This window comes from Ixodes scapularis, unplaced genomic scaffold, assembly GCF_016920785.2.
Source record: "Ixodes scapularis isolate PalLabHiFi unplaced genomic scaffold, ASM1692078v2 ptg000597l_1___fragment_1__unscaffolded, whole genome shotgun sequence".
Classification (NCBI taxonomy): domain Eukaryota; kingdom Metazoa; phylum Arthropoda; class Arachnida; order Ixodida; family Ixodidae; genus Ixodes; species Ixodes scapularis.
The window spans coordinates 3,916,756-3,931,902 of NW_024610006.1; the positions used below are offsets into that span (position 1 = coordinate 3,916,756).

General features: G+C 45.8%; 1 protein-coding gene across 1 annotated transcript; it reads left to right on the top strand.

Annotated features, from left to right (window-relative positions):
• Nucleotides 1-4,989: 4,989 nt before the first annotated feature.
• Nucleotides 4,990-12,498, top strand: LOC120847083. The gene is made up of 3 exons (XM_042287939.1): nt 4,990-5,948; nt 6,540-7,974; nt 12,328-12,498. The coding sequence occupies exons 1-3, from the start codon at nt 4,990-4,992 to the stop codon at nt 12,496-12,498; spliced, it is 2,565 nt and encodes an 854-aa protein (XP_042143873.1).
• The last annotated feature ends 2,649 nt before the right edge of the window (nt 12,499-15,147 follow it).

Below are 15,147 nucleotides of genomic sequence, written 5' to 3' on the forward strand. Positions count from 1 at the left end.
CTTTTTTTGCACATGCTTGGGAACTGCGTTAAAAGAACCGTATTTAAGTAGGGTAGCCTTGGCGACTATATAATTCGAAACAAAATACAAGACATCCATCGACCAACGCTTGTTATCCCGACCATCCGACAAACCTTTGCGTTTTGTGACGTCACGCAGCACCTACGGATGTCAGCCATTGACACTGGCGAAATTCGGGGTGCAGTTTCGTACATAGGCTCATGAAAGGTTTAATTAATAACGGGAGATCATATATCAAAATAAAAATGATGTTAGTCTACATGAAGGCTCCCTCGACGTAACGAGCGCAAGAACTTAAGTACTTCCGGTTTCGACCGGACAATCCCTTTAACTCTCGCCGCGCGGCATGTTTGGCACTCGGCACACTAACATCGGAGGGTGTGCACACGCACGCGTCTATCGCAAAAAATATTAAAAAAAAGAAAAAGAAAAGAAAAAAAAAAGACGCGGGATGAGATTTCCCAGACGACGAGAGCGCGAAACGCGAGACGACGGGAAAAATCATGCAAGACCGAATAGCAATTGATGTAGGGTACTTTGTGTCCGGCGGCGTCTTTTGTGCCACCAAGCTCACGCATGCTCACTTGCGGTTTTCAGTTTAGTTCCGTTTTTGAAAGGCGACCAAAATTGGTCCTTTGGCGCAGGCTTGGCGCAGATTAGCCATATTTTGGCGAAATGTAGCAGGATGTGGCAGGGTTAGCCCCTTGGCGCAGTTTGGCGCAATTGGCGCAGCAATCACATCACTGGGGCTATGTTGCCAGAGTGTATTGAAGCCCACTACCTTAAATTCAAAATGAATATTGATTCCAACGAAGTGAGAACAGAGACGCCGAATAGTGTAGGCCAGCAGCGCGTGCTGTACTCGAGCTACGTGAGTGGCTACACTCTTAAGTTTCTGGTTGCTATACCCCTAATGGGGCTATTTGTTTCCGTTCAATGGCGTACGGAGGCCGATGCTCCGACATCCATTTTACGGTGGACTCTAGGTTCTGAAACATTGTGCAGCCCGGGGACGTAATACTGGCTGACAAATGTTTTCCGGGTATCAGGGAAAGTCTGGCAGACACTGATGCGGTGCTCGTGATGCCGCCTTTTTTATCGGTGCATGGGCAGTTCAGTGAGCCAGAAGTGTGCGACACACTACTTTGCCCAGGTCCGAATTCACGTTGAGCGAATGATACAGCGAATTAATATACTCGGGACAACGGTGCCCATTACTCTGATCCCCCCGATGGATGACGCTTCAACATGTGCTGTACGCTGGCAAATTTGCAACCTGCCATTATCAAGCCAAAGGAATAAATGGCAGCAAATGTAGGTACATTCAGACGCATGGCGAGGCTAGGTACAGAGCTCCAATTTCTCTCGTGGGGTTGGCTCTTCCTGGGTACCAGCGTAGGCTTCTTATCCGCAACCGAATTCTGCGCCAGAGATTGATTTAAGTGTTTCTGTATGATATGTGATGTCCTGCCGTAAAAGATGGCTAACACCTTTTTTACGAGATGCAAAGATGATTGATAGCAACGAGTGTATTTTCCATGCCCTTGTGGTTCTATTCTATAATGAAAGTGTCAAATCGGAGCACGTTTTATAAGTAGCATTGTTTATGCCAATGAGAATAAAACAACAGCAAATAAAAATAACACACTTTAGCAGAAAACTAAACATTCTGATTGCAAGATTATATTTTGTGTACTGGACTTTACATTTCAGCGTAGTTCTAAACCACCACTTCCTAAAAAGACCGGCAAGTATGCAAAAAAACACATGGAACGTTGTCGCGAGTCATATTGTCTGCAGTGAATTGAATGCAGTACTTTATTGTTCTGTCTTTTACATCACTTGTACTGACATGCTTAGAGCTGGTACTTTTGTGCAAGGACTAGCAGTACCAGCTGAAATAAAACCGTTCTAGGGAGGGAATCGCATTGCTCAAAAACTTGTCGTTCCTGGGAACGAACACAGTGGAATCGTGCTCACCGCATGTGTAGACATAAAAATAACATGATTGCAAGTCCAGCACAAACATCAACACATGCACTTGTGCATAGTACTTGTGCGGTGGCTTCAGGCACAACTCGTCATTAACGTAACTCCGGAGAGTTGTCCCAGCGCGCTAGCGCCACCCGCGGTGCGCAGGTGCGTCACGGCTGGATGTGTGCTTTATTGCCAAAAGCGTTGTAGGCGTTGGAACATATTTCATGTTTATTTATCAGTTCAAATATATCAGAATAAAAAATTATACCTGAAATACATATTTATGTTTACTGTAGTAACCAGGAAGGGCGAGTTACCGAGTTACTCCACTACTAGATTATAATGCGCGCCTCTTTCCCGAGATCCGAGTCACCCGGATTCCCATTTCCTCACTTTGTGTACATTCATGATTTTGTTTGTCATATTCGCTGTCCTGTTTCTATTGCCGCACCCGAGCTGATCATGTATATCGTCTGAGTCAAGTATGTCCTGGATGGCTTTAAGAAAACTGCTGAATTCTTCCATAAAGGACTTCCAACCCGAAAGTGTAAACGATTTCGATGCCGACCGAACTTACTACTGTTGGTGGCGTGGAGACGGCCGAACTCGTGCAGAAGTTTACGACGAGAAAATTATCACCACGACCGGTACTTTCAACTTCACTAATAAGCTATTTCACGAATGTATGGACTCTTGCAGTTTGCTTAAAATTTTTGTTCATTTCTGTGCCTCGGTCCACAAATACAAGCGAGCGATGTGGTACAGAAACGACCAAGCGTGAAGAGAAGCATCGCGCGGCCTTAGTATCCACACACACAAATCAATTTCTTTCTGGTGGGTAACACGCATAAAGCTGTTACTGCAACACTGCTGGCCACAATCAACAAAAACTATGAATTCCAACCACACAAGTTTGCCCGGCACTTGGTGCGCATTGTTTTCACCGTGGAGGAGAGGCGAACAAAGTCTCTACATGAAAAGGCTTGCACACTGCTCGAAAAGACATCCCCGCGAAGCAATGCATCGACAAGGAAAAGAATGCCATCATCAGTAAGTCCAGAAACTTGTGTAGTTTATTTTGTTTCGTTCTTATACTTTGCTGATACCTAAAGCTCTTATACTTACGCTTTGAGTGACCCACTCTTTGTTGGCCGGTCAAAATAGATAAATAAATACTGTTAACTTTTTCTGCCCCAAATGGTCTAAAATTTGTCATTTATTTCTAAAAACAGTTATCTCCTTACTATTTTCCTAGTTCTCTAATTATATATTTTTTAGTATAATGTAATCAATCATTTATTGATAATACCAGCTTTGCTGCATAAATATATTTTTAGTTACTTAGCCGCTGCTTTAATAAGTGTAATATATAGGTGTCATGTCACACTTAGAAAAAAGTTGTTGCAACCGGGCGATGAGGAAGAAGAGAAGCGGCGGGAGCTCATGCATTTTGTAATTTTTATCAGTCTGAAAAACGAACAGTAAAGGAAAAGGTCGCACCGACCGATTTGTCTAGCGTAATTGCCTTCGTATTCCTTGGTTCCTCAACATATGGTGCCGAAACCCGGGAGTGTCCCGCTTCACAAGGGCCCAAGCTACACGCCGCAGGGAATTTCAATCCTGCAGCTGCAACGGAATTCAGCAGTTCCTTGGCGGGAGCAGACCACTGGGAAAAGAACAGCGACGGAACCTTGGCAGGCGACCGTACGGCCTCGTAAATACGAATAGTCAATGGAGAGGCTGAAGGCTAGGCGGTCGGCTCGGCGGGCACAGAACACTAGGATAATGAACGACGCCAATCGGATTCTCCAGGATCCCAGCCCCGACCTAGCAAGATTGCGTTCGATCAAGGACAGACTCACTACCAGCAATGCAGAGCTCCGACTACTTGACGGTGAGATAGAGCCGCTAATTCCAATCCAAGAGCTGGAAAGTGAGTGCACCGCCACTGCAGAATACCAAGACGAAGCCGTCATGGTGATCAGCGAGTTCGAGACCAAGATTGAGTCCCTACAATCGCAGAGAATAATAGCTTCGGCGGCGAGCACCGGAAACCAAACCGGCATTCAAGACAACGCAGCGAGACGTGGACCAAAGCTTCCGAAGCTGGAGCTATCTACCTTCGATGGAGAGCAAAGCAACTGGCTCACATTCTGGGAGCAGTTTGGTGGAGCCATCCATACCAATGCAACTTTAACAACCACAGATAAGTTCCACTACCTTCGTCGGTGTCTAACGGGAGATGCTGCTGCGGCGATTGCCGGGCTACCAACAACAGAAATATGCTATGCCGAAGCGATCACCATCTTGCAACAGAGGTTTGGAGAGAAGAGGAGAATAGAGCGGCAGCATCTGAATGCCCTCAGAAATCTACCGCACGATGCTTCAGCTAATGACGTGAGAGGGTTGAGAAACCTGTATGACACCACACAACTCAACGTTCGGTGTCTAAACTCTTTGAATGTTCCCACGTCAAGTTTTTCAGCCGTGCTCTGTGACATTCTTGTCAGGGCGTTGCCTTACGAGGTTACAGTGGAGTATCACCGGCAAGTCAACAACACCGCTTTCACCAACGCAGCGGCTCAAGACCAAGGAGACGGATCGGCGGCTGGAACTTCAAGGTCAACGGATACTACGTCGGAGTCAGTGACCGAATTGAATGGAATGCTTCGCTTCCTGCGTGTGGAAGTAGAAAGCCGAGAAAGAAGTAGCCTTGAGGATGCTCGAGGTAAACACGAGACAAAGGTAAAGTCGTTTGCATCAGCATCAGCTTTTCATAACGCAACAAATGCTACACATTCTCAGTGTTTTTTCTGCCATTCAAAGAAGCACACCACGCCATCTTTTGATTGCAGCAAACAGAGAGAGGAAAAATTAAGTATGTTATCAAAAGACTGCAGATGTTTCCGATGCACATTGAAAGGTCACCGAGCACGAGATTGCAGAAAAAACCTCAGTTGCGCAGTTTGCAGAGCCAGACATGCAACCACAATGTGCGATCCTGAGTTTGTTAGGCGGATGAAGGAACGTTCGCCCCAAGGTAACAATACGATTTGCGTGTCTGCATCCAGCGCGGGCGCGCGCTCAGAAAAGAAGTTTAGTGACGGCATATATCTCCAGACGTTCAAGGCATTTTTAGTGACCAACGCTGGCAGCTGCTATGTAAAGGGAATAATCGACGGTGGCAGTCAGCGCACATTTATAAAAGAAGAGGTAGCGCAACGCCTAGGGCTGAAAGTCCTGCGGAGAACAAAGATAGCACTCAACACTTTCGCCAGTAATGCTTCGAAGGTTATAGAGCGCAGTCCCGTTGTGGAGGTAAAGCTCAAAAGTCAATTTGACAATACAGAAATAACCTTTGAAGCAATTTCCATCCCGGTCATTTGCCAGGACGTATCTACGCCAACAACGGACATCCCGTTTGTGCGATTTCTGCGAGAAAGCAGTAAGAATTTGGCAGACGACGTAATTTTCCCAGGTGTAAAAACAGTTCCTGAAAAAAGTCTGTTGATTGGATCCGACCAGTTGTGGAAGTTCTGCACAGGAGACGTGATCAGGTGCGCAGATGTGGACGGATTGGTAGCGATCAACACAAAGATGGGCTGGACGCTGCAAGGTCCTTCAAGACAGGTGGGAAGGCTCCAATGGGATTCAAGTCTGATGATATGTGTCCTACAAGCGAAGACAAAGGAAACCCAAGTGGAAGAGGCGCTACAGCCCTTCTGGGAGTTAGACAGAATGGGAGTTGCCGACAGTGAGCTCGGAGACACTGATGCAGACACCATTACACACTTTGAGCAAAACATCATTAAGAAAAACGGACTATACGAAGTGGCTCTGCCGTGGAAAGAAGACACTTTTGATATGCTGGCAAACAACTGGGAAGTTGCCATTTTACGTCTAGGGAGCTTGTTGAGAAGAATCTCACGAAAGGAGGGATTACTCAAGCGGTATGATCATGCAATGAGACAGTATTTGCGTGATGGGCATGCAGAAGTGATAAAGAGCAGAAAGGAAAGCGACAGCGCGCAGGTCATGTATTACATGCCGCATAAAGAAGTAATACGTGAAGATGCAACAACAACAAAGTTAAGGATCGTCTTCGACGCATCTTCTCATGCCAAAGGGTGCAGGTCGTTGAATGAGTGCCTAGTAACAGGACCCAACTTGAACCCCGAGCTTCTGCAGGTCCTGCTTCGGTTTAGATGGTACTCAGTTGCAATGACCACCGACATTAAGAAAGCGTTTTTACAAATTGCCATCCGTGAAGATGATCGTGATGCTTGTAGATTTCTTTGGTTTGCTGAGGAGCCAAGTTTCCCTTTCAACAAGGAAGAAATTCAAGAGTGGAGGATGACTCGGGTTCCTTTCGGATCCACGTCTAGTCCATTCATGCTCACAGCTACAATACAACATCACTTGAAGTTGGTCTGCGAAGACCCACAATTAGCAGAGAAACTCAGGACATCTTTCTACGTTGATGATCTACTGCTCGGAGCCGACGATATTGAGGATGCCGTGAGGCTCTACCACACTTCCAGGAACGTCATGAGACAGGCAGGAATGACACTCCGGAAATGGACTGCGAACAATGAGCAACTGCAGGAGCAGTTCAACAAGGAGGAGCCAACATTTATGACCGAAGAAAAAAGCCTCTCACCTTCACCAACCTCCAAGGTACTTGGAATGATGTGGGATCACGAAGGGGACTGCTTTATTTACAAAGTTGAAGCTTTGCTTGAATACCTCTCAGCAAATGTGGACACTAAACGGTTCATCCTCAAGGCAGCCTCAAGAGTATTCGATCCTCTTGGATTGATCGCGCCCTTCGTCCTAACAGCTAAGCTGCTATTTCAGAAGCTGTGGACATTGGGAATCAGCTGGGATGAAGAACTCCCCGCTGATTTGATCACTGAATGGCACGCTCGGACGGCGGACCTTGTTCAACTGCACTCGTTAAGTATACCAAGACATGTCAAGCGAGGCATCCAGGCAGGAGCCAACAAAGTACAGCTACACGTCTTCGTAGATGCAAGCACGAAAGCCTACGGATCTTGTGCGTACTTTAGAACAGCCGATGACCAAGGAGAAACAGCTACCATGTTAGTTGTTGCGAAGACAAGAGTGGCACCGATAAAACCTTTATCACTGCCTAGGTTGAAGCTGATGGGGCCGAATATTGGAGCCAGACTCCTACGATACATAAAACAGTCATATTATGACGTGAAACTTGATTACATTATGTGGACTGACTCAACGGTTGCCCTCAGTTGGGTGAGAGGAGTCCCTGAAAAATGGAAGCCATTTGTAAAAAACAGGGTGGCAGAGATACGCGTCATGACATCCCCGGACCACTGGAGGCACTGCCCCGGTCAAGAGAATCCGGCGGATCTCTTGACCAGAGGACTAGGCGTTCAGGAGCTTCGTGCTAACTCTCTTTGGTGGAAAGGGCCGAGTTGGCTGAGTCAAGAACCTTCAGAATGTCCTGAATCTTCAGTGTTCTTGGAAGACACGCCTCAACTCGAAGTAAAAGAAGAGACACATGTGCTGTTGGAGAAAGGCCAAGAAGTTCCATCATTGTTCGACACCGGAAGTTACGAGAATTACCAGAAGGTTCTGAGGATCACTGCCTGGGTCATCAGGTTCGCTAACAACGCACAGAAGAGAAATGACAAAATACGAGGTGGATTAATTGCGGCAGAGTTGGACAAAGCAGAGCAGTATTGGATCAGGCAGATACAAAACGAAAGGTTTCAGACGGATATTATGCTCCGCGAGAAAAATACGACAGAGGTTAATGTAAGACTCGCAGAGTATCATCCTCTCTTTGGCGAAAACAAAATCCTGCGGGTCGGAGGACGACTGCAGAGGTTGACGGAAAGTCTCGATGTGAAACATCCAGTCCTGTTACCGAACGACCATGACTTTGTCAAGCTAATTGTGATGCACGCTCATTGTAAGGTTATGCACGGGGAAGTAACAAGCACAATGTGTTACCTACGAGAGAGGTACTGGATAATACGTGCTAGGCAGCTGACCAAGAAGGTAATAAAAAGTTGCCTCGTATGTTCACGGTTGAATGCGAGGCCAACTGCTGTTGAGCAAGCTCCGCTACCGACAGATCGAATCAAGAAGGCAAAGCCGTTCGAGGTAACCGGAGTCGACTTCGCAGGGCCGCTGTACGCAAAAAGAAACGACGGTAGCTGCAGCAAAGCGTACATCGTACTTTTCACATGCGCCTCCACGCGAGCAGTTCACCTCGAGCTCTCAACGGGCCTCACTGCTGAAGCTTTCTTGCTTGCATTCCGGCGTTTTATAGCAAGAAGAGGCATACCACTGGACATATATTCTGATAATGCACTAGCCTTCAAGAAAGCATCAAAAGACATCCAGAAGGCATTGGGTGCACTGGAGCAAGAAGTTTTCAAATCATACATTGCAGAACACAGAATCAACTGGAAGTTCATTGTGGAGGCCGCTCCATGGTGGGGCGGGTGGTGGGAGAGGCTCGTTCGATCTGTCAAGGCAGCACTTAAGAAAGTGTTGGGCAGAAGCAGCCTATGCTTCGAAGCACTGACGACTGTCCTTGCTGAGGTGGAAGCAATGGTAAACTTAAGACCACTGACATATCTCTACTCGGGAGTAGGAGACCCCTCAGTCATCACGCCAGCACATTTCTTAATAGGGCAAAGTTTGACAGTTCTACCAGAAACAAGCTTGTCTAACGACCGCCCAGGATGCGTGACACAGAAGGAAACAGCTCGCCAGTTCCAGTATCGAAAAATAATCATGGAACATTTTTGGAAACGCTGGCGGTCTGAGTACCTGTTGGAGTTGCGGTCAGCTCATCAATATCTCGTCACCAATACTTGCTCCCTGAAAGTGGACGACGTAGTCATAGTGGAAAATAACCGAGCATCCAAGCTGTTCTGGGAACTGGGGAGAATCGTAGAGACGTACCCCGGAACTGACGGAATTGTTCGTGCCTGTCTCGTGAAACAGCAAAACGGTACGCTCATAAAGAGACCCGCGCAGAAACTTTATTTGCTGGAAATTCGTCCAAGTCAACTTCAGGCTCGGGGAGGATGTTGCAACCGGGCGATGAGGAAGAAGAGAAGCGGCGGGAGCTCATGCATTTTGTAATTTTTATCAGTCTGAAAAACGAACAGTAAAGGAAAAGGTCGCACCGACCGATTTGTCTAGCGTAATTCCCTTCGTATTCCTTGGTTCCTCAACAAAAGTATTGATTCTGGCTGATTGTAGCAAAAACGTTTTCCTTCCCCAGCCTACGTCTGCAGCCATTGCAAGGTGGATGACGCGAAGTAAAAAAAAAAACAACAACATGCTGTCAAAGGACTCGAAAGAATAGACTTGTAGTATTGGAACTAATAAACTTGAGTGAAATCCAATGGCACGATTTCAATCATCAGGAATAGTTATAAGTACACAAATGACGTATCACAACCATCTCAAATTTTTTTTTAATTATACAATGTGATCAAAAGGCAGCAGAAGAGGGTTAATGAATGGCATAATGTCAAAGGCAAACGTGCAATATGAATAGCCTCGAGTAACCAAGAAACGTGGTACAATATTCACTAAAGTAAATTGAAAAGCTAATGAAAAATAGTTGCCATCTCATATCTTCCGTGTCACTTTTCCATTGAGCCAAGAAAACATCTGATGGTACAGTGCTCAACGAAACGAAATGGGCCAGCGGAACGCGTGGCCTCCAGAACTTGCTGCGCCATCTACCGATAAAAGACGGGCTGCCTGGTGACGCGAATCGGAGGTGTGCAAAGCTGATACGAGCGCTCATCGGCTGTTCCCACGCTGTGCACAACTCTCGATGGGTAATCTCTGCAGAGTGATAGCCTTTTTTTATTATTTAATCGCCGCGTGGTTTTATCGCGATCTGTTTGACGCCCTGTGCATACTTTTATCTTGTCTCAAATATGAAAGAAAAGGAACAAAAGGGCAATATTTTTTTCTTTTAATAAAAAGCACAGTGCCATTTCACTTCACATTTATTTTTCTATAAATTGTCGGTTCACTGCCATCAGTATCCATTCGTGAAGATGCCGTCGCGAGTGCCAATTCACGAACGCTGGCGAATTGTGGCCCTATGCCGCGCGGGAATGCCCCAACGAGAAGTCGCCCGGATGACAGGAAGGACCCGAACCGCAGTGGCCCGAATTTTCACGGCGTTTCGAGACGACAACGGCCGCATCCATGACGCTCCTCACGACGTCCGCCCAAGGTCCACTACCGATGAGGAAGATCGATGGATCGTCGCGGCTGCAGTCGACCAGCCTTTTATTACGGCCCGTGACATTCGAGGCGAACTTGGTCTGAATGTCAGTGACCAACTTGTGCGACGCCGTCTTGCAGAAGCGGGTATTAGGAGCTATGCTGCGTGCAAGAAGCCAATTTTAACTCCTCGACAAAAAGATATCCGCCTGCGGTTTGCCATGGAAAAGACATCATGGACGATTCAAGACTGGAAAACCGTTGTTTTCAGCGACGAGTCCTCTTTCTCAACTGACTGGCACCAAGGAAAACAAGTTTGGAGACCGCGAGGTGCACGGTATGTTACTTTTGAGCAACACGACAATTTTTAACAAGCTGGATCTTATAATTTGTGATTTTGATGTTTCAGGTATGATGCCCCTTACTTGCAGCGTGTGGGCAGGAGTGGGCGACAAACCGTTAACGTCTGGGGGGCATTGTCAGCGGAAGGACTTGGTCCACTTGTAAGAATCCAGAGGCTTAACTCCGAAACGTATTGCGACGTCATTGAGCACGAGCTCATTCCTTACGTTCTTGAGGGACCTTTCCCTGACGGATGCTTTTTTTTTCAACATGACCTTTGTCCTGTTCATCAGTCAAATCGTGTGCGTGACCTTCTAGAGGAACGCGGAGTGGCGGTTATGCCATGGCCCCCAAAAGGGGCTGACATGAACCCCATCGAGAACATCTGGGGAAACATGAAGATCCAGCTATCGCGGCGAGGACTTCACTCCGTCACGACTGACCAGCTATGGGATGCTGTGAAGGAAGAATGGGACAGGCTGCGGCAATGTCCAGAGTTGGTGGTGAATCTTTATGAATCCCTTCCGCGTCGCATGAATGCTATTTGTGAAGCCAATGGAGAGTTCTGCAAATATTAGAGTAAGGTGCTGATAATAAAACAAGCACGTTACTTATATTATTTTTTTTCTGGTAGGCGCAGCATTGTGTAACATGTCAAATAAACTATGTTGACACAGCACACGCTTTTTAATGACTGTCAGACGCTCGCTAAAATTGAATAAAACCACGAAAAAATAAAAGTCTGCATTAATATATTATAGCTGCAAAAGGCCGGACGCGCTGGCTCATCAATCTTTTATGGAAAAAAAAATGAAGCTTTATCTTTTCTTTTTTATATATTTGAAGCAAGATAAACTCATGCACATCATCACGACAGTGTCTCTGAGGAAAAATAAACGTGGTCACTCCGCAAAATCATGGCCTGCGCAGATTATCGGGGGTTGCGCGCCTGTGTGCGAACAGCCGCTGAGCGCTCGTATCAGTTTTGCGCATGCGCGACTCGCGTCACCAGGCAGCCCGTCTTTTATCGGTAGATGGCGCAGCAAGTTCTGGAGGCCACGCGTTCCGCTGGCCCATTTCGTTTCGTTGAGCACTGTACTTTTCTTTTGAAATGCTGTAAAAAAAGTCAACAGGGAATATTGAATGTCAACAGCTTTTCAACAAAAAGCATCACAGAATGTCTGTTGAGTTTCAATTAATAAGTGGGCCAATATTCAATAAAAAGCCAACCGACTTTTTACGCTTTTCTTTTGAAAAGCTGTTGACATTTAATATTCAACCGTGACTTTTCAAGAGATTTTCAATAGAAAAGCATCACAGAAAGTCTGCTGACTTTCAATAAAAAAGTGGGTCAATTTTCAATAGGATGTCAACAGACTTTCTCTGATGCTTTTCTGTAGAGAAGCTGTTGACATTTAATAGCAAGAGACAAGCTGTTGACATTCTATATCCTCTATTGACTTTTTCGGAAACTTTTCTATAGAAAGGTATAACAATTTTTGTAAAGGGGAGAGAGTAAACATTGCGTGCCCAGTATGAGAGTCACGTCAACATAATTTTTGTTGACACCAGAGTTGTTTTTAGTGTTTCAGCTCTTCAAGGCTGAACTTCACAGCTCGAAGAAAGACATTGGAAGCCAAGCTGATACCCTACAGCTTTAGAAAGAACAAGTGCTCGGGATTGTACGGGTTAAAAACAAACGGGCCCTTGTATCACTAACCTGTGTGCCATTTTAAGTTATTCTACAACATTTGCGACCTGTATGTGGAGTCTCGCATGTCGAACAAGAGGAAGGACTTCAGCATCAGTAACGCGGACGCAGTATTGCTAACGATGATGAAGCTCTATCACAATCTGAAATTTTCCCTTTTTGGTGTACTGTCTGGTGTCCAGGATGACAGCTTTTAAGATATTCAGAGCGTCAGTGCCAGTCCTGGTAGCAGTGCTCAGGCACGCCGTTTTCTTGCCCGAAAAATAGGCTTTGCTCCAGTCCCTGACCAACTACTTTAAAAGGGCAACTCCCCCAAAACATAGATTCTATAAAAGGGGCCGATATCGCTTTAGGAGATCAAAATAAGGTCATACCCAAAATATCACGTGGAACCAACGTCGCATTCCCGATTAAAACCAATATTAAAAATGTTGTACCAGCCGAGTTAGCAGCCCGACAGCGGGTGAGCAACGCTGGCAGCAGGTCAGCTAGTGAAGCATCGCAGGGCAATGATGTAGGTTTCGTCCTACGCTCTCGTACGAACGCCGCAGACGCTTAGTTTCCTGTGGCACTCTGCGGTTCTGCTTACGGCGAGAGGTGCTTACAGCGAGTCGAGAACTGAGCTAGTTGGTCGTTGTGAAAAAGAAAAAACACAGCGCCGGAGACACCTTGCCTCTCAACCAAAAATAGAAAAATGAAAGCATGGACTAAAACAGCCTGAACTTAAGAAAAAACATAGAAAGAAAACAGGAGATGAGATGAGACGGCTGACTATCAACGAGCTCTAGTGAAAACTTCTTCCTCAAGTTGTTTTTATCCAAGTATGTACCAACCGCGTGATGATGATTGGGGTTCAATGGCGCAAGAGCGACTGTGGCCATATTGCGCCAAGAAAGTTAACTTAAAAAGCCTAGCATGCAGTTACATCTAAACTTACTTGTCTACCTATATCAGGTGCAAAAAGCAAATTGCATGTAGGAAACTTAAAACGCGAGCAAATGGTACCAAAGGTCTATCACCAAGCAAAAAATAAGGATGAAATGGAAGGTGGTTTCTGAAAAGTTAAGGAAACTATCTTCGGCGTTGATGATCAAGAAATCTACAATTCCAAAGGATGTGAAGGGCAGTTAACACTTTCTCACACTTTTCACAGAGCTTGACATCTTCACCGTAGAGCAAGTGCAGGTGTGTCAATCGAGAATGACCAATTCTCAAGCGGCACAAAAGGACTTCCGAACGGCGGTCCTTATGGGAGGAACTCTCCCTTACTTCTAAGTTGGGCTTAATAATGTGGAGTTAGTTATCGATCTGTGTGTCCCAATCCAGCTGCCATAACTTAATAATTGACTTGTTTAAAGGGTAACTCCGGTCCATACTTTCCATTTTGGGATTATGACTGTTTTTAGTCCAGTCAGCGTCCCTTAATTACAAGGTGTAATTTTTTTCATGTTACTGTGGGTAGTTTTAAAGATATTGAAACCTCAAAGTTTTGTTTGAGGCGAGGCCAACAAAACCGAAACTAGCCGCTCGAGGCTCCGGCAACACTGGAAGTCAGCCACTATGTGAATGTGACGTCAGGATCGTTCTCGTTCAACGAGTACGCAGGCCGAGCGGCACCTACCCCTGTTGCGCTAGCCGTCTAAAGATAGGAGGTAAGCTGATTTTGTTTTAATCCTGTATAGTGTAGTTATCCAGCATATGTAGCAAGAGTTAGTGCGTACACCCAAAGGCTATCGACTGGAAAACGAGTGAACTCGTTCGGTGCCGTACTCGCCGGCTGTCGCCGTGTGTGCGGTCTTCCGTACTCGTCGCTAGGCCTAAATTGTCATCGGGGTTGATTGATTGATTGATTGAGTTTTATTGGCGCAAAAGCATCTAAGGCTATAGAGCGCCAAAGTCCGTGACTATTTCATAAATGGTTTCTAGAGAGGAAAGAGGGCTCTAGTGGCCAATGATAGAATAAAAGGATGTGCATGAATCTGTATATAAATAATGTGGATGAAAAATTTAAAATTGCAAAGCAAGTTTAAAGTCGATGTAAAAGTCCAGTGCTTTCTAGGAATTTAAAAACATTTGTATGATTTATAAAAGGTTCATCTCCAAGCAAAAGAGCAAGGTGTAAAGGCATCTGTGCTGAATAAAACTGGGCAAAGTAGAATTGGCGGTATCTGTGATATGCGGGGCACTCAAGAAGGATATGAACTACTGTTAATGGTTTTGAGCAGTGTTCGCATGCAGGTGGATCCTCTCGACGAAGCAGATACCCATGTGTTAGATGTGTGTGGCCAATTCTTAGCCGACAAAGGATTACCTCGAAAAAACGGTCCCTATGACGGGCACTCGCCCACTCCTGTAGCATCGGCTTCACAACATGAAGTTTGTTGTTGGTTTCGCGGGACCATTCCTCTTGCCATTTACACTTGATACTTTTCTTTACAGTCGCTTTGTAGTCTTGGTAGGGTATGTCGTCAAGATCGACCTTCCTTGTAGCACATGTGGAAGCGGCACGATCAGCAGCTTCATAGCCGGGAATACCCGCGTGACTAGGCACCCAGCAAAAGACTATCTGCAATTTGTTGTCCCTAGCCGCAGCAACCACTTTATGTTGTAGCTGAGTTATTATAGGGTTTTTCGCTATCTCAAGGGATCTGAGTGCTCTCAGAGCACTTAGTGAATCAGTGTAAACTACAGAGTATGTATGCCTATTTTTGATAATATAGTCTGTGGCCAATAGTAAACCGTATAACTCGGCAGTCAAGATAGTTGCACTGGAATTAATCCTCCGCACACATTTAAGTGATGGTCCAATCACGGAACATCCGACACAGGAATCGGTTTTTGTGCCG